The 21,013-nt window shown below is 44.2% G+C and overlaps 1 protein-coding gene across 2 annotated transcripts in view; it reads right to left on the reverse strand.

Annotated features, from left to right (window-relative positions):
* Positions 1-21,013, reverse strand: part of CFAP47 (cilia and flagella associated protein 47) — an 816,247-nt gene that overhangs the window by 79,763 nt on the left and 715,471 nt on the right. For both annotated transcript variants that reach the window (XM_077296700.1, XM_077296701.1), the window contains exon 61: positions 15,756-15,914. In XM_077296700.1, coding sequence (XP_077152815.1) covers positions 15,756-15,914 — 159 coding nt within the window. The remainder of the gene's footprint in view (positions 1-15,755; positions 15,915-21,013) is intronic.

Genomic DNA, 21,013 nt, shown 5'->3' on the forward strand with positions numbered 1-21,013 from the left:
GATAGCGACAGCTATGCCGATCGCTGCAGCGTCGCTGTTTGGTCGCTGGAGAGCTGTCACACAGACCGCTCTCCAGCGACCAACGATGCCGAGGTCCCCGGGTAACCAGGGTAAGCATCGGGTTGCTAAGCGCAGGGCCGCGCTTAGTAACCCGATGTTTACCCTGGTTACCAGCGTAAAAGTTAAAAAAACAAACAGTACATACTCACCAGCGCGTCCCCCAGCCTCTGCTTCCTGACACTGACTGAGCTCCGGCCCTAACAGCACAGCGGTGACGTCACCGCTGTGCTTTCACTTTCAGTTTAGGGCCGGCGCTCAGTCAGTGTCAGGAAGCAGAGGCTGGGGGACGCGCTGGTGAGTATGTGCTGTTTGTTTTTTTAACTTTTACGCTGGTAACCAGGGTAAACATCGGGTTACTAAGCGCGGCCCTGCGCTTAGTAACCCGATGTTTACCCTGGTTACCAGTGTAAAATATCGCCGGTATCCTTGCTTTTGCTGTCAAACACGGCGATACACGGCGACCTAGCGACCAAATAAAGTGCAGACCTTCTAGCAGCGACCAGCAATTTCACAGCGGGATCCAGATCGCTGCTGCGTGTCATATACAGCGATATCGCTATCCAGGTCGCTGCAACGTCACGGATCGCTGGCGATATCGCCTAGTGTGACGGTACCTTAAGTCTATGGGAAACCCGAGGATTTTTACCGTGACCCCCCCAGGGGTCCTTTTAGGGTCTAAAAACATCTTAAATCAGTGGGAACAGTGCTCAAATGACACGGGAAGACCCCTGGAAGAATTTCTGGCTCCTAGGTCACAGCTGTGACCAATGTTGTCAGAGTGTGATGCCACTTTTACAGGCGCACTCTAAAACATACAAAAATGAAACCAAAATGGATTTTCCTGGGAAATCGGTTAAGGGATATCCTTTCCAGGGTAATAATTTGTATGTAAGGCAAAATAAAGACCCCCAAAAAAATTTACCGCCACCACTTGGGCGATGTTTACACGTAGCATATTTGATGTGTTTTTTCAATTTTAGCATTGCTTTCAACCAATACAAATGCATTCATTGGGAAATGTCATTGTAACATTTAACAACCTTAACTGGCCATGTGGTATATAACACATCATCAGACACATCTTGTTTCATTTATGAAGGAAGGACTCTTAAAGTCACAAAGCCTATTTATATAGGGGCATCAGGCAGCATTAAAATTCTTAAAGGGCCATTATTAAACAGTGGGTCTCCTATACTGTTATTGCCTATGCAGTGAGTGGCTGGGCTGCCAAAAATTAGGACACACCTCAATACCCCTTTCATGATAACAAAGGAGGGCCTCCTGAAAAAATGTTCCCATTATAAGAAAGTGGGTCTCCCATAGTGTTTGCCTATACATTGGAAGCAAGGCCTGCCCTGCACCAAATTCACATGCATCCCAATAAGCCTTTAAATACACGTACTGGATGGCCATAGGAAAACCAAGTTCACATTATTCATTTGATACTGCCATACTGTTTGCCTAAGCATTGAATGCAAGGCCTGCCCTGCCCCAAAGTTACATGCACCACAATAAGCCTTTGAACCCACATACTGGGTGGCCATAGGAAAACTAAGTTCACATTATTCATTTGGTACTTTCATACTGTTTGCTTATTATTATTATTTATTATTATAGCGCCATTTATTCCATGGAGCTTTACATGTGAGGAGGGGTATACATAATAAAAACAAATATAATAATCTTAAACAATACAAGTCAATACTGGCACAGTAGGAGAAAGGACCCTGCCCACGAGGGCTCACAATTTGCAAGGGATGGGTGAGGATACAATAGGTGAGGGTAGAGCTGGTTGTGCAGCGGTTTGGTCAATCGGTGGTTACTGGAGGTTGTAGGCTTGTCAGAAGAGGTAGGTCTTCAGGCTCTTTTGCTTATGCATTGAATGCAAGGCCTGCTCTGCACCAAAATTACATGCACCCCCAAAAGCCTATGAACCCACATACTGGATGGCTACAGGAAAACCAAGTTCACATTATTCATTTGGTACTGCCATACTGTTTGCTTATGCATTGAATGCAAGGCCTGCCCTGCACTAAATTCACACGCACCCCAATAAGCCTTGGAAGAGACGTAGAGGTGGGCCTACTGAAAACAATGTTCCTATTATTAGGAAGTGGGTCTCCCATAGTGTTTGCCTATGCAGTGAATGCAAGGCCTGCAAAAAAAAATTAGGAGGCACAACAATGCCCTTTGAAAAAGATGTTTTCGATGATGGCCTCATAAAAAATGTTCCCATCATAAAGGTGCGGGTCTCCTATACTTGGAATGTCCTTACACTAGTGTATGGGCTGACAAACATTTTCCCCTTGAGGTTACACATCACTTTTTTTTTTACGGGCATCATAAACACCCTTGCCAAAAACTATAGTGGCTGTTGCATCACGGAATACATTGACCCTGGTGTTCTAGTGGTGGTGTCTAAAGATACGTGGAGGATGTCCTCCTATGAATGTTTTCCAAATTTAAAGGAGCGGGTCTCCTATACTTGGAATGCTCATTCACTAAGTGTATGAGCTGACAAATATTTCACGCTGGGGGCTACACATAAAGTTGTTTTTTTTAATTTTTTTTACAGGCATTATAAACACCCCTACCAAAAACTAGAGTGGCTGTTACATCATGGAATACGTTGACCCTGGTGTTCTACTGGTGGTGTCTGAAGATACGTGGAAGATGTCCTCCTATGAAGCTATTCCCAATTTAAAGGAGCGGGTCTCCTATACTTGGAATGCCCATACACTAAGTGTATGGGCTGACAAACATTTCCCATGGGGGTTGCACATCAGGTTTTTTTTAATTTTTTTACAGGCATCATAAACACCCTTGCCAAAAACTAGAGTGGCTGTTGAATCACGGAATACATTCACTCTCGTGTTATAGTGGTGGTGTCAGTGTCTGAAGAGACGTGGAGGATGTCCTCCTATGAATCTTTTCCCAATTTAAAGGTGCGGGTCTCCTATACTTGGAATGCCCATACACTAAGTGTATGGGCTGACAAACATTTTCCCCTGGGGGTGTACGCATGAGCTTTTTTTAAAAAAAAATATTTTTACAGGCATCATAAACACCCTTGCCAAAAACTAGAGTGGCTGTTGCATGGTGGAATATGTTCACACTGGTGTACTAGTGGTGGTGTCTGAAGAGATGTGGAGGATGTCCTCCTATGAATCTTTTCCCAATTTAAAGGAGCAGGTCTCCTATACTTGGAATGCCCATACACCATACACTAAGTATATGGGCTGACAAACATTTTCCCCTGGGGTTTACACGGTTCTTTTTTTTTTATGGGCATCATAAACACTCTTGCCAAAAAAATAGAGTGGCTGTTGCATCACGGATAGTGTTGAGCGATACCGTCCGATACTTGAAAGTATCGGTATCGGAAAGTATCGGCCGATACCGGCAAAGTATCGGATCTAATCCGATACCGATACCCGATACCAATACAAGTCAATGGGACACCAAGTATCGGACGGTATCCTGTATGGTTCCCAGGGTCTGAAGGAGAGGAAACTCTCCTTCAGGCCCTGGGATCCATATCAATGTGTAAAAGAAAGAATTTAAATAAAAATAGGGATATACTCACCCTCCGACGCAGCCTGGACTTTACCGCCGTAACCGGGAGCCGTTGTACCTAAGAATGCACGTTTGAAGGGCCTTAGATGACGTCACGGTGCTCTGATTGGTCCGTAGCAGTCGCGTGACCACTACGCGACCAATCACAAAGCAGTGACGTCACCTAAGGTCTTTCAAGCGCTTGAAATATCTTAGAAGACGTCCGCAGCTTCTGATTGGTCGCGTAGCGGTCGCGTGACCGCTACGCGACCAATCACAAAGCAGTGACGACACCTAAGGTATTTCAAGCGCTTGAAAGACCTTAGGTGATGTCACTGCTTTGTGATTGGTCGCGTAGCGGTCACGCGACCGCTACGGACCAATCAGAGCGCCGTGACGTCATCTAAGGCCCTTCAAGCGCGCATTCTTAGGTACAACGGCTCCCGGTTACGGCGGTAAAGTCCAGGCTGTGTCGGAGAGGTGAGTATATCCCTATTTTTTATTTTAATTCTTTCTTTTACACATTGATAATAATCCCGATACCGATTCCCGATACCACAAAAGTATCGGATCTCGGTATCGGAATTCCGATACCCGCAAGTATCGGCCGATACCCGATACTTGCGGTATCAGAATGCTCAACACTAATCATGGAATAAGTTCACTCTGGTGTTCAAGTGGTAGTGTCCGAAGAGACGTGAAGGATGTCCTCCTATGAATCTTTTCCCAATTTACAGGAGTGGGTCTCCTATACTTGGAATGCCCATGCACTAAGTGTATGGGCTGACAAACATTTCCCCCTGGGGGTACACTTTTTTTTAAATAAAATATTCACGGGCATCATAAACACCCTTGCAAAAACTTGAGTGGCTGTAGCATCATGGAACACATTCACCCTGGTGTTCTAGTGGTGATTGATGATGAAAATGAGGAGAAGGATAACACTAAATAGCCAAAATCAGGGAGCGTATACCCATGTGTGGGTGTGAAAAGGTGCATGGGAATTTACCTCCCAAAAAAGACATGGTATTGGAGGTTATGTTTCGCTGCTATCATTCGGTTATGTACAGAAGTCTGGTCCAATCCTGCCCTTGTACATTTTTATAAGAGTCAGCCTGTCAGCATTTTCAGTTGACAGGTGGATGTGTTTATCAGTTATAATTCCACCAGCGGCACTAAAAACCCGCTCTGACAAAACGCTAGTGGCAGGGCAGGCCAGGACCTCCAAGGCATAGAGAGACAGTTCTTGCCACCTGTCCAGCTTGGATACCCAATAATTAAAAGGTACAGAGGAATCATGGAGGACATTGGTACAGTCAGCAAGGTACTCCTTCAGCATCTTCCCAAACATTGCACTCCTTGTGACAGTACCCCACACCTCTGGGCAGGGCAATGAGAGGATCTGAGAAATCTCTCCCAGTACTTTGCTAGTGTTCCCCTGCCTCTGCTTGATTGGAGTTGTGTCTCTCTCACCTGTGCTCCTTGGTTGTCCAACGAACTGTGAAGTCTGCCGCCAGCATTCTCAGATGGGAATTTTTTAATAATTCCGCAACAAGAGCTTTCTGGTACTGCACCATTATAGCAGACTGCCTCTGGATGAAGAGATTGAAAAGTCTCCATGTAGCATGGATCTAGAAGTGTCACCGAAAATTTTCATAATGCGAGAGTCTCAGGAAAAGCAGCGCAACATAAAGTCAGACATGTGTGCCAGATTGCTAACAGGCAAGACTTCCGTGTCCTCACCAACAGGATGACTGACCATGCTGTCCTCCTCCCCCTCCTCTTCCTTCCATGTCCTCAGGCCATCCATGCTGAATAGATGGTAAGACAGTTGTGCTTGTAGTGCCATCTATAGTGCATGAAAGCAGTCCTTCCTTCTCCTCTTCCTCATTGTCTACCAATCCACATTGAGACGACATGAGGCTGGGCTGTGTGTACATCACCCTGTATGTTTCCTTGCTCCATGTCCTCGTGCTCCGCCTGCAATGGATCCTCTTTCATTGTTAGCAGAGAGCTTTTCAGAATGCAGAGAAGCGGGATGGTGACGCTAATTAAGGCTTCATCGCTGCTCGCCATTTTGGTGGAGTCCTCAAAGTTTTGTAGGATAGTACATACGTTTGACATCCATGTCCACTCCGGAGGTCTTATGTGTGGAATGTGAACTGAATAACGACATCCTTGTTGATGCTGGAAGTCAACAACTGCCCTCTTCTGCTCACAAATCCTTTCCAAAATATGCAGTGTAGAGTTCCTACGCGTAGGGACATCACACACCAATCGGTGAGCCAGAAGCTGCAAACGCTGCTGAAGCATGTCAAGGGCGGCTGAAGCTGTAGCTGACATTCTAAAATGGGCACACAGGCGGCGTACTTTAACAAGCAGATCCGGCAGCTCCGGGTAGCTTTTGAGAAACCGTTGAATGATGAGGTTATGCACATGGGCCAAACATGGTACGTGTGTGAGCTCATTTCGCCTCAGAGCCACCACCAGGTTCTGACCATTGTCACACACAACTTAGGTAGGTTCAGCAGTGTCAGCCACAAATCTGACTGCTCTTTCAGATCTGTCCACAACTCTTCAGCATTGTGCGGTTTGTCACCTAAGCAGATTAGCTTCAGCACAGCCTGTTGCTGCTTTGCTGAGGCAGTGGTGCAGTACTTCCAGCTTGTGACTGATGTGCTCATTTCGGAGGAGGAGGCTGAAGACTGTGGGGGCAACCAAGATTGACATAGGGCCCGCAATCCTCGGCATCAGGTCCCAGCATCCACTATGTTACCCCAGTGTGCCGTCATTGAGATGGACGTCTCTGCCCAGAAGCACTTGTCCATGTGTCCATGGTTAGGTGGACTTTCCCAGTAACAGCATTGTTGAGGGCATGGGTAATGTTGTGGGACATGTGCTTGTGTAATTCTGGGATGGCACACCGAGAGAATAGCGGCTGTGGACCGAGTACCTTTGGATGGCCGCCATCAGGTGGCATAAATCTTCCATCTCCTTGAGCCTAAGAGGCAACATTTCAAGCTCAAGCAGATGACAAATGTGTAAGTTTAGTACTGTGGCCTGTGAGGCATTGGCTGCATATTTCCACTTGCGTTCCAATGACTGGGGTATGGACAACTGAAGGCTGTGCTGGGACAAGGGCATGGACGTGCTTGATGATTATTATTATTACTTATTATTATTTATTATTATAGCGCCATTTATTGCATGGCGCTTTACATGTGAGGAGGGGTATACATAATAAAAACAGGTACAATAATCTTGAACAATACAAGTCACAACTGGTACAGGAGGAGAGAGGACCCCGCCCGCGTGGGCTCACAATCTACAAGGGATGGGTGAAGATACAGTAGGTAAGGATATAGCTGGTCATGCAGTGGTTTGGTCGATCGGTGATTACTGCAGGTTGTAGGCTTGCCGGAAGAGGTAGGTCTTCAGGTTCTTTTTGAAGGTTTCGATGGTAGGTGAGAGTCTGACATGTTGTGGTAGAGAGTTCCAGAGTAGGGGTGATGCGCCAGAGAAATTTTGTATGCGATTGTGGGAAGAGGAGATAAGAGGGGAGTAGAGAAGGGGATCTTTTGAGGATCGGAGGTTGCGTGCAGGAAAGTACCGGGAGACGAGTTCACAGATGTATGGAGAAGACAGGTTGTAGATGGCTTTGTATGTCATGGTTAGGCTTTTGTACTGGAGTCTCTGGGTAATGGGGAGCCAATGAAGGGATTGACAGAGGGGAGAGGCTGGGGAATAGAGGGGGGACAGGTGGATTAGTCGGGCAGCAGAGTTTAGAATAGATTGGAGGAGTGCGAGAGTGTTAGAGGGGAGGCCACAGAGCAGGAGGTTACAGTAGTCGAGGCGGGAGATGATGAGGGTATGGACTAGGGTTTTTGCAGATTCTTGGTTTAGGAATGTACGGATCCGTGAAATATTTTTGAGTTGAAGGTGGCAGAATATGGAAAGGGCTTGGATATGCGGTTTGAAGGAGAGATCAGTGTCAAGGATTACCCTGAGACAGTGAGCTTGTGGGACTGGGGAGAGTGGGCAGCCATTTACTGTAATGGATAGGTTCGTTGGGGGGGGTCGCATGAGATGGGGGAAAGACAATGAATTCTGTTTTGTCCATGTTAAGTTTTTGAAATCTAGCAGAGAAGAAGGATGAAATAGCAGATAGACATTGAGGGATTCTGGTTAGTAGGGTGGTGATATCTGGTCCAGAGATGTAGATCTGTATGTCATCAGCATAGAGATAATACTGAAAATCGTGAGATTCTATCAGATGTCCCAGGCCAAAAGTGTAAATGGAGAAGAGCAGGGGCCCTAGAACTGAACCTTGCGGGACTCTGACAGATAGGGGGCGAGGTGAAGAGGTGGTATGTGAATGGGAGACACTGAATGTTCGGTCAGTTAGGTATGACGAGATCCAGGATAGGGCCAAGTCTGTGATGACAAGGGATGAGAGGGTCTGTAGTAATAGGGAATGGTCCACTGTGTCAGTGGCAGAGGACAGGTCCAGGAGGAGGAGGATAGAGTAGTGTTGCTTGCTCTTGACAGTTAATAGGTCATTGGTGACCTAAGATAGGACAGTTTAAGTGGAGTGGTGTGAACAGAAGCCTGATTGTAAGCGGTCGAAAAGGGAGCAGGAAGATAGATGGGAGGACAGTTCAAGATGGACGTGTTGTTCCAGTAGTTTTAAGGCGTAGGGGAGAAGTGATATAGGGTGATAGCTAGATACAGAGGATGGGTCAAGAGAGGGCCTTTTAAGGATAGGTGTGACTGAGGCATGTTTAAATCTTGAGGGGAAAACACCAGTTGTTAGTAATAGGTTGAAGAGATGGGTTAGAGTTGGGATGAAGACTGTGGCGAGGTTTGGGATGAAGTGGGAAGGGATTGGGTCAAGTGCACAGGTGGTGAGATGCAATCTTGAGAGTAGAGTGGAGAGTCGATCTTCTGTAATAGTGGAGAAGTTGGTTTTGGAAGTGGAGGGTTGGGTAGTTGGGAGGAAGGGCTCAGGGGGTTGTCGACTAAAACTGTCTCTGATGTTTTCAATCTTCTGCTTGAAAAATGAGGCAAAGTCTTCAGCTGAGATGAGTGGGTGTCAGGACTCTGAACATTTTTATTACCTTTTGTGCATTACTGCCCTTTTCCAAGATGGCGTCTTTGGTCTCATGTGCACTGTGTCTTCCTGCTATAAAACTCCACCCCAGCCTTCAGTCTGTTCTAGAGTATTCTGCTTTGCATCATGCTCCTGACTCTGGTGACTCCTTGGCTATATACCTGCTCCTGTGAACCTGTGTGGTTATCCTGCTACTCTGCTCTGAGTTCCTGCTGCATACACCAGTTTCCAGTAATCCTCCTTCATCTGCTGCTCGTGTTTACTTCCATCTGCATTTGCTGGACATGTAAGCTGTTGCTGCTCTGCAAAAACCTGAGACTATTAACCAGGCCTCCCTGGTTGAGCTAAGATATTATTTGAACTGCCTTATAAGCATATCTATCTGTGTTTGGACTAAGACAAGGACTTCTTCATGTCAAGTATCCTCAAGAATAACTGTGCTTCATAGACTTTCTGCTTGATTGCATTTTCCTCTGAAGTTTCCTATAGACTGTTAAGCTGCGTTTAATATTTACACCAAGTGTTGTGGACTTGAGTTTCTCTCTGCACCTGTTTGAATCACCGTGTGATAATATAGACTTTACCACTTATAAAACTGTGTCCTGTTGTCTTGTTCCACGCAAAGAGTCTCCTGAGTTATCCCCTATAATTATTACAGTGGGGAGGGAGGAGGTGCTGGAGGAGGGAGGAGGTGCTGGGGGACGGAGGAGAGAGTTGAAGGTGTTGAATAACTGTTTAGTATTGTGAGACGGAGGATATGAGAGATGAGATGTAGGTTTGTTTAGCTGTGGCGAGTGTGGTCTTGAAAGTAGTGAGAGACTGTTTGAATGCGATAAAGTGCGAGTTGGAGTGGGATCTTTTCCATCTCCACTCTGCAGCCCTGGAAGCTCGCCTCAGTTCTTTGGTCAAGCTGGTGTGCCAGGGCTGTCTGTTGATTTTGCAAACTTTGGTATGTGTGAGAGTGGCAAGAGATGCCAAAGCTGCAGCTATTGTGGTGTTATTTAGAGCGGCAGTGCCATCCGCATTGTTTAGGGAACTTATGTTTGTGAGAGGGAGGAGGGATTCAGAGAGTGAGTGTAGATCAAGGTGTTTAAGATTTCTGCGAGGGTGGGCAAGTTTGTGGGGTGGGAATTGTAGACAAGGAGTGGAGAGGAAAGAGAATGTGAGTAGATTGCAGTCAGAAAGAGGAAGAGGTGAGTTAGAGAGGTTAGATAGGGAGCAGAGGTGGGTGAAGATGAGGTCCAATGTGTGACCATCTTTGTGAGTGGCTGCAGAAGACCATTGAGTGAGACTGAAGGAGGAAGTGAGAGATAGAAGTTTAGTGGCAGCTGAGAGGGAAGTGTCAATGGGGATGTTGAAGTGGCCCATGATGATAGTGGGGATGTTGTTATGATCCTTAGTGGCTGAGGATCACGAATAGACCAGCAAGTGAATAAACTAAGGACAAGCTCTAGGGAGATGGTAACTGGACTGATGGCAAATCTGAACCTATGCAACACAACTAGAGGTAGCCGGTGAACGTGCCTAAAAATTTCCTAGACGTCTCGAGCCAGCCTGAGGAACTAGCTACCCCTAAAGAGAAAGCGAGACCTCGCTTGCCTCCAGAGAAATAATCCCCAAAGATATAGAAGCCCCCAACAAATATTAACGGTGAAGTAAGAAGAAGGCACATACGTAGGGATGAAATCAGATTCAGCAAAAGATGCCCACTAGTACTAGAAAGCAGAAAATAGAGCAGGGGTCTATGCGATCAATAAAAAACCCTTACAAAATATCCATCCTGAGATTTCAAGAACCCACGCACCAACTAATGGTGTGTGGGGAGAAACTCAGTCCACTAGAGCATCCAGCAAGCGAGGGAATCACATTTTAGCAAGCTGGACAAGACAACATGATAAACACTGCTGATCAAAAAATGAGCAAACGAAACTTAGCTTGTCCTGGATGGACTGGGAGCAAGGTAGTCAGAAGGAATCTGAGTAGCACTGATTACATCGACAGCCGGCAACAAGTGGAAGTAAAACAGAGCTAAATAGGAACCTCCCAGAGGATAACGAACCAGCTGATAGCCAGAGACCAGCAGGATAACAAACAAAGCCACCAGGGGGAGCCCAAAGGAAAAGTCACACCATACCACCAGTGACCACAAGAGGGAGCCTGAAAACAGAGTTCACAACAGGATGTCTGCAGAAAGGAAATGAAGTAGCCAGGTGGTGAAGTGGTCAAAGAAGGTGGTGGCTAGCCCTGGGGGGAGGTGAATGACAGCCAGTTGGAGGTTGGTGGGGGCATAGATGCAAACAGAGTGCACTTCAAAGGATGGGAGGGTAACAGAAGGTGGCAATGGGATTGGGGTGAAGGAACAGTTATTGGACAGGAAAAAACCAACTCCTCCACCATGCTTGCTGCTGGGGCGGGGTGTATGAGAAAGGTGGAACCCACCATACAAAAGTGCAGCAGGAGAGGCTGTGTCAGAAGGGGTGAGCCAGGTTTCGGTGATGGCGAGGAAGGAAAGTTTGGTAGTGACAAAAAGACGATGGTGCAAGTTGACTGTGGGCAATGACAGGTTCAGAGCAGGAGGAATCTTCTCATGCACCGTGGACGGGGGTTGGCTTGCATGCACAACAGTGAAAGAAGCAGTGGTGTCACCCACAGACACTGTTCCTGGAGCCTGGGGTTCAGCCCACAAAGGTGGGTGCTTTGCTGCCATGTGCCTGATCATGCTGGTGGTGGTCAGACTGGTAGTTTTGCTACCCCTGCTGATGCGGACATGGCAGGTGGTGCAAATGGCCTGTTTAAGGTTATTGACAGAGTCTTTAAAAAACAACCAGACTCAGGAAGACCTAACAGTTGGACTGGCAACGTCCATCATGTTGGTGTTACGGGCAACGGTCGCCCGCCTTCTGTCTGAGGCCAACACACTACTTCTTCCTGCCTGTTGGGGTGCTACACCTTCTTCCTCATGTGTGCTGCTGTCCTCGCTCTGCATGTCCTGCCAGGTTGGGTCAGTTACTATATTATTCACCACCTCATCTTCCATATCCACACCCTGGTCCTCCTCCTGACTTTCTGGCAATTGTGTCTCATCATCGTCCATCTTTTGTGACACTTTCCCACCATCGCCTTCATGTGACCGTGGCTGCTCAAATATTTGGGCATCGCTACATGCGATCTCATCTTGCCCCACTTCAAGTTGACCAGCCGAGAGTCCCGAATCTATAAATGGAAAAGTGAATAACTCTTTGGAGTGTCTAAGTGTGTTATCAGTTGTCTCTGGGCAGTCGGCATGGTGGGAGGAAGGAAGATCAGGGTGAGTATTATGCGGCCTCCAACAACTGCACTAACCAAGGTGCAGCGGACCCAAGTTCCTGATTGTAGGGTGGCTGCATTATCAGTATTATTGCACCTGTGTATTTGCCATCTTAACTTGGGTCCGCTGCACCTTGGTTAGTGCAATTGTTGGAGGCCTTGAACAGGTAAGCATCTCTGCCTGTATACTGGTGTTTTTTTGTTTAGAATAATGGAGGTCTTTCCTCTTATGGTGTTTTTTTTTTTTACTATTATGCGGTCCAGACTCACGGCTACTCAGACTTGACCGTGTGGAAGACATGGTGGTGGTGGTGGCAAAGTGACTGGAAGCATTATCCACTATCAACCAACAACCTTTTGACACTGCTCTGTGTTCAATAGTGGTGTGCTGCGGCCCCCTAGTAATTAGGACAGGAAGGTCGAGCGAGAAGATGTGGGTGTTTGTTATGACCCAATTTCAGCTTGCCCACGGCCTTGGCCTCTGCAAGCACCATCACGTCCACTTCCCCATCACTTGCCAAACACCTTGCCCATTTTAAATGGACTACTATAATATTTTCCACGTTCACTACAAATGGCTGAATTTGGAGCAAACTTATATGTGATCTGTGTGCAAAAATGACAGTTTAAAATATCTGGACTGTAGGTAACAATTATTTTTTTTTACCAAACTTTTGTTAATCACTAGGGTAAGACACAGCAAAAACAGTTCAAAGGAGCCCTCAAATGCCACAATTTTTAGCCCACATATAGAGGAGGTGTTTGACAGAGATACCACAATGTTCAATATGTGACCTGAATTTATTTTAACAGAAAAATACTGTATGGAACTAGGGTAACATACCACCAAAAAAGGTGAATGTAGGCCTGAAATGCCCAAATTTGTAGCCCACAGATAGATCAGGCGTCTGACAGAGATACCACAATGTTCAATATGTGGCCTGTATTTTTTTTTCTTTTTTTACAGAAAAATACTGTTTAGAATTAGGGTAACAGACAGCAAATACAGTGGAATGTATGACTGAAATGCCCAAATTTGTAGCCCACAGATAGATCAGGCGTCTGACAGAGAAACCACAATGTTCAATATGTGGCTTGTATTTTTTTTAACAAAAAAATACTGTATAGAACTAGGGTAACAGACAGCAAAAAAAGGTGAATGTAGGTCTGAAATGCCCAAATTTGTAGCCCACAGATAGATCAGGCTTCTGATAGAGATACCACAATGTTCAATATGTGGCCTGTATTTTTGATTTTTTTTACAGAAAAATACTGTATAGAATTATTATTATTATTATTATTATTTATTGTTATAGCGCCATTTATTCCATGGCGCTTTACAAGTGAGGAGGGGTATACATAATAAAAACAAGTACAATAATCTTGAACAATACATGTCATAACTGGTACAGGAGGAGTGAGGACCCTGCCCGCGAGGGCTCACAATCTACAAGAATTAGGGTAAGACAGAGCAAAAACAGTTGAATGGAGCCCTCAAATGCCACAACTTTTAGCCCACAGATAGAAGAGGTGTTTGACGTAGATACCACAATGTTCAATATGTGGCATGTTTTTGGTTTTTTTTTGCCACCAAAATTGTGTCATTAAATAGGCTATGACACAACAAAAAAATTTCTATGGAGGCCTGAAATGGTATAATTTTTAACGCAATGATATGCGATCCGTGTGGCGGACAAAACACAGTGTTAGATATCTGAACTGTAGCTAAATATTTGCTTGGCAGGATAAGACATTGCAAAAATACTACAGTACCACAAAAAATGCCAGAATTTTCTGCACACTCAGATGTGATGGCTGGGACGGGCAAACCTGTTTAAAATAGCTGGATTATCACGCTGTACTATGAAAAGGATCTGGCTGTAGCTTGCAGTGTCAACAAGCAAATAAAAAAAGAGAGCTCTGGATTGCTTTGAAGTAAAATAATCAGGAAGAAGATGCAAAAAAAATTCTTCCAAGCCACTTATACCTGCGGCTAGGTATATATGTAATAGGCAGCAGCAGACAGTAATGGAATGGACCCTCTTGATGTATGCAATGATATCTATATACCCACATACAGTGCCTGCATGCCTTGCACTGATATGTATAGAGCCACATACACTTCCCTGCCTACCTAGCACTGCAACCTATATACTCTGTAATTATTCCTTTGAAAGACTGTTGGTTTAGCTGGATTTGTGTAAAATATGATGGTATACCCACATGAAGTGATAAACCCCCAAATCTGACCCTATCTCGGCAGCACATCTCCCTACACTGTCTGAATCAGGAGCTGAATGCGACCTGTGCGGCCAGCCAATCACTGTAATGCCATAACCAAGATGGCTACGGCATTACAGTGTGTGGCAGATAATCCCTGCATGTTGATTGGCTCTCTAAAGAGTGCCAAACATGCAGGGCGTGGACCCGAGCTCCCGCTGATCAAACCCAGAAATGCGTGGTGCTTGCCCAGTACCGCGAGTACGGTGATACTCGGGCGACTACCAAGCATTTCCGAGTATGCTCGCTCAACACTAATTCTCACTCCTCTCATCTTCCTCTTCAACCTGTCAACCTGTCTCCTGTGTGGGTCCAAGCCATGAAATCTAATAGAGTGTTGATTTCTAGCAATAATTGTTAGGGTCGGATGGGTGGTTATGATTCCGGTAGTCACTAGATCTGTGATTGATATACAATCATCTATTATGTATGACTGTATAACTCATTTCAAGAACCTGAAGAAGGGATTAGACCAACCCTGAAACAAGTTGTACAGCTATATATATATAAAAATATTTTTTTATTGATTACAGACTTTGTGGTTACCAGAATCGGCAGAGTCCATCTAATCCTGCTTGTTATTCCTGAATTTCAACACAATATTAGAACACATACTGTATATGCACAATATATTTTCCTTTGTGAGAAATCAGGGTCAATTATATTACAGATAAATATTTTTGACCTCTGACCTCTTTGATAAGTTTTACCCACTCATTCAGCCTCCAACAGATGAACAGCGCTCCAATTGGGTGTGATAATCAAAATAAGAAGTTTATTAAGCCATGGTACAGCTGTACCATGGCTTAATAAACTTCTTATTTTGATTATCACACCCAATTGGAGCGCTGTTCATCTGTTGGAGGCTGTTTGGACATCCGGGATGGTTCCCTGGACATAGAACGGGCGCCCCATCAAGTGAGTGCTGTCAGCCCCTCTTTTACCCACTCATTCAGTCTCAAATGGAAAATGAAACAGATCAATAAGAGATTCATCCCTGTGTTACCTGCAGGATTCCTATAAAGCTGTTTCAGAAACATGCAGAAAATTCAGAAGCTAGACAAATATTGGGGACAAGATTATCTTCTATTTACTTACAGCATTCATTTCTAAATGTCATTCTTATTGAGGTTTATGGGGCCACAATCTATGCACAAAACTGGTTCTACAGGAAACCAGTCTTGTTTTTCTAAGCTCATAAATCTACTTAAAGTAAATGCATTTTGTGAGATGTGATATTCTCATGAGTTCTTTTTAGAAGACTGCTGTAAATCCATTTCAGTTGTAATATTCAATGAATAAGTATTGTATCCTGAATGCTTTGTAGAAGTCCTGCGATTTGCGGAGACATAAGCAGTTATAGCCTGGTAATATAAAATGTACAATTTTGACCTCAGATTTTGATCCGTATTTTAGGAAATAATGGTAAGCATTATGAACTAACCATTGCTAAGTTGAACTTCCTCTTGTACAAGTGGTGTCCTTTCCATAGATTTTATTTCTTGACTCGACACTGGCATAGCAGTCTGACCCGGAACAACACCAGTCAGCAATATTTCTACTCTCTCTTCAGTCCGACTTCTTGCTTGGCAGCTCACAACAGCTGGAAAATGACCCATAACAATCAAATTATGTTTAATTAAAAAAACACAATCACAAAAAACTACTTTTATGTCTATGTTCAACAAAGAATGTTCAAGCTTAGAATATTTGTGCACAATAAAAATGGCATTGTAATAAAAGTATGCCCATATGCCCATATTTAGGCTAGGATCTCACTTGCAAATGGAAACCTGAGAGACCCCATTAGAAGTCACCGGGTTCATCTTGCACCTGTGAATTAAGTTGTGTAATGGACCTGTACCTGCCATGACTTTTTGGGTAAATACATTGAACAATATGGCAAACCTACCATTTGGAATACATATATTTGTGACACATCCGTGTGTACCTAAAACTGGTTGTGACCACAGAGATTATCTAAGCATTACTGATTAATGTTTTCCTGCAACACTTCATTGAACACTGCCCTCATCCGTCTGCAACGGAGAACAAAATTGGACACAAGACCAGGGTAGTTTTAATCTTTTGCTCATCTATGATATACAATATAAACACACACATGAATAGTCAGTGTATGCATATATACATATACAGTTAGGTCCAGAAATGTGTGGACAGAAACAGAATCTTCGGGCTATGCATGTCACTATTTTAAAATGAAACAACTGAGATACAACTGAAGAGTAGACTTTCAGGTTTAATTAAAGGGGTTGAACAAAAATATCTTGTGAAATGTTTAGCAATTTTAACCCCTTAATCCCATTTGAAGTACTATCCCGTCAAAGTGACCTGGGACTTAATTCCTAGGGACGGGATAGTACGTCATAGCGATCGGCCGCGCTCACGGGGGGAGTGCGGCCGATCGCGGCCCGGGTGTCAGCTGACTATCGCAGATGACATCCGGCACTATGTCATGGACCGCCTCCGGCACATTAACCCCCGGCACACTGCGATCAAACATGATTGCAGTGTTCCGGCGGTATAGGGAAGCATCGTGCAGGGAGGGCGCTCCCTGCGGGCTTCCCTGAGACCCTCGGAGCAACGCAATGTGATTGCATTGCTCCGAAGGTCTCCTACCTTCTTCTCCCTGCAGGCCCCGGATCCAAAATGGCCGTGGGGCTACATCCGGGTCCTGCAGGGAGGTGGCTTACAAGCACCTGCTCAGAGCAGGTGCCGGTAAGCCTCCCTGCTCTGCACGTCAGATCGCTGATCTGACACAGTGCACAGCAAACAGGGGCTCTGCAAATGCAATGTGACACCTGCAGACCAATCCATCTAAGTCTGCTTTCCAAATGGCGCTCCTTCCCTTCCGAGCTATGCCATGCGCCCAAACGGTGGTTCCCCCCCTCATATGGGGTATCAGCGTACTCAGGACAAAATGGACAACAACTTTTGGGGACCAATTTCACCTGTTACCTTTGGGAAAATACAAAACTGGGTGTTAAAGATAATTTTTGTGGAAAAAAATGTTTTTTTATTTTCACTGCTCTGCGTTATTAACTGTAGTGAAACACTTGGGGGTTCAAAGTTCTCACAACACATCTAGATAAGTTCCTTGGGGGTGTAGTTTCCAATATGGGGTCACTTGTGGGGGGTTTCTACTGTTTAGGTACGTCAGGGGCTCTGCAAATGCAACGTGACACCTGCAGACCAATCCATCTAAGTCTGCATTCCAATTGGTGCTCCTTCCCTTCCGAGCTCTGCCATGCGCCCAAACGGTGGTTCCCCCCCACATATGGGGTATCATCGTAATCAGGACAAATTGGACAACAACTTTTGGGGACCAATTTCTCCTGTTACAAGTGAGAAAATACAAAACTGGGTGTTAAAGATAATTTTTGCAGAAAAAAAATGATTTTTTATTTTCTTGTCTCTGTGTTATTAACTGTAGTGAAACACTTGAGGGTTCAAAGTTCTCACAACACATTTAGATAAGTTCCTTGGGGGTGTACTTTCCATTATGCGGTCACTTGAGGGGGGTTTCTACTGTTTAGGTACATTAGGGGCTCTGCAAACACAATGTGACGCCTGCAGACCATTCCATCTAAGTCTGCATTCCAAATGGCGCTCCTTCCCTTCCGTACTCTGCCATGCGCCCAAACGGTGGTTACCCCCCACATATGGGGTATCAGCGTACTCGTCAGGACAAATTGCACAACAACTTTTGGGGTCCAATTTCTCCAGTTACCCTTGGGAAAATACAAAACTGGAGGCTAAAAAACATTTTTTGTGGGAAAAAAAAGGAATTTTTATTTTCATGGCTCTGCGTTATAAACTGTAGTGAAACACTTGGGGGTTCAAAGCTCTCACAACACATCTAGATAAGATCCTTAGGGGGTGTACTTTCCAAAATGGTGTCACTTGTGGGGGTTTTAATGTTTAGGCACATCAAGGGCTCTCCAAATGCTACATGACATGCCATCTCAATTCCAGCCAATTTTGCATTGAAAAGTCAAACGGCGCTTCTTCCTTTCCGAGCTCTGCCATGCACCCAAACGGTGGTTTACCCCCATATATGGGGTATCATCATACTCAGGACAAATTGCACAACAAATTTTGGGGTACAATTTCTTCTGTTACCATTGGGAAAATAAAAAATTGGGGGCGAAAAATTCATTTTTGTGAAAAAATATGATTTTTTATTTTTACGGCTCTAAATTATAAACTTCTGTGAAGCACTTGGTGGGTCAAAGTGCTCACCACACATCTAGATAAGTTCCTTAGGGGGTCTACTTTCCAAAATGGTGTCACTTGTGGGGGGTTTCAATGTTTAGGCATATTAGTGGCTCTCCAAACGCAACATGGCATCCCATCTCAATTCCAGACAATTTTGCCTTGAAAAGTCAAATGGTGCTCCTTCCCTTCTGAGCTCTGCCATGCGCCCAAACGGTGGTTTACCCCCACATATGGGGTATCCAGGTACTCATGACAAATTGTACAACAACTTTTGGGGTCCATTTTCTCCTGTTACCCTTGGTAAAATAAAACAAATTGGAGCTGAAGTAAATTTTTTGAGAAAAAAAATTAAATGTTATTTTTTTTTTTAAACATTCCAAAAATGTATGTGAAACACCTGAAGGTAACTTTTTGAATGTGGTTTTGAGCACCATGAGGGCTGCAGTTTTTAGAATGGTGTCACACTTGGTTATTTTCTATTATATAGGCCGCTCAAAATGACTTCAAATGTGACGTGGTCCCTAAAAAAAATGGTGTTGTAAAAATGAGAAATTGCTGGTCAACTTTTAACCCTTATAACTCCCTAACTGTGCTGATGTAAAATAGACATGTCGGAAATGTTACTTATTAAGTATTTTGTGTGACATATCTCTGTGATTTAAGGGCATAAATATTCAAAGTTGGAAAATTGCGAAATTTTCAAAATTTTTGCCAAATTTCCATTTTTTCACAAATAAACGCAGGTAATATCAAAGAAATTTTACAACTATCATGAAGTACAATATGTCTCGAGAAAACAATGTCAGAATCACCGGGATCCGTTGAAGCGTTCCAGAGTTATAACCTCATAAAGGGACAGTGGTCAGAATTGTAAAAATTGGCCCGGTCATTAAAGGGCAAACCACCCTCAGGGCGTAAGGGGTTAAAAAACATTTTTTACTTTTTACTTGCTTCAATAGTACATGGGAGACTAGAAGCTGCAATCATCTGATTGCTTTTGCTACACAGAGCATGGCTTCTGATCTATGTAGCTAAAATGCTCACTTGCTATGAGCACCGATGGCTGGGCAGCGTTCATAGCAATCATAGCAATCTGGCAATGACAACCACAGGGGTCTACTGCAGTCAATAGGCAGGATAAGTGATGCACTGCAACTATACGTCTAAGGTGGGAAAGAGGTTAAGCATGGGGCTAGATCAATCATGCTTTGGGGTTGTCTTGCAGCCAATGGCACATGTAACATTTCATGGGTAGAGGGAAGAATGTATTAAATGAAATTTCAACAAATTCTTGATACAAACATAACACCATCTTTAAAAAGCTGAAGTTGAAAAGAGGATGGCTTTCACAAATGGATAAGGATTCTAAACACGTCAAAATACTCATATATATATACAGTCATGGTCGAAAGTGTTGATCCCTTTAAAATTGTTCCAGAAAATGAAGTATTTCTCCCAGAAAATTATTACAATTACACGTTTTCTTATACATATGTTTATTTGCTTTGTGTGTATTGGAACACCACAAAAAAAAACAGAAAGAAAGGCAAATAGGACATACTTTTACACAAAACCCCAAAAATTATCAGACAAAATTGTTGGTACCTTTCCAAAAATATGGGCAAACAACTTTGTTTCAAGCATGTGATGCTCGTTCAAACTCACCCATGGCAAGTAACAAGTGTGGCCAATATCAAAATCACACCTAAAACCAGATATAAAGGGGAGACATTGACTCAAACTCTGTATTGTGTGTCTGAGTTCCACACTAAAATGGAGAGCAGAAATAGGAGAAAAGAACTGTCTGAAGACTTGAGAACCAAAATTGTTGAAAAATATCAGCAATCTCAAGATTACAAGTCCATTTCCAGAGATCTTGATGCTCTTTTATCCACGGTGTGCAACATAATCAATAAGTTTACAACCCATGTCACTGTAGCTAATCTACCTGAATGAGGACGGCAGAGAAAAAATGATGAAAGGCTGCAACGCAGGATAGTCTGGATGGTGGATAAGCAGCTCCACCCAAGTTCCAAAGAAATTCAAGCTATCATGCAGGCTTAGAGTGCATCAGTGTCAGCGCGAAGTATCTGTTGACAGTTGATTGAAATGAAACACTGTGGCAGGAGATCAAGGAAGACCCCATTGCTGATACAGAGATATAAAAAAGCTAAAGTGCAGATTACCAAAATGTAAGTGAGTATGCCAAAATCCTTCTGGGAAAGCATCTTGTAGACAGATGAGACCAAAATACACCTTTTTGGCAAAGCACATCATCCTACTGTTTACCGAAAATGGAATCAGGCCTATAAAGAACACAGTACCTACAGGTTCAAAGATGTTTTGGGATTGTACTGGTGCCTCTGACACTGGGTGCCTTCACTGTGTACAACGCATCATGAAATCTGACGATTACCAAAGGATTTTGGGTCGCAATGTAGTGCCCAGTGTCAGAAAGTCAAT

The sequence above is a fragment of the Ranitomeya variabilis genome, chromosome 3 (genome assembly GCF_051348905.1).
Source record: "Ranitomeya variabilis isolate aRanVar5 chromosome 3, aRanVar5.hap1, whole genome shotgun sequence".
Taxonomy (NCBI): Eukaryota; Metazoa; Chordata; class Amphibia; order Anura; family Dendrobatidae; genus Ranitomeya; species Ranitomeya variabilis.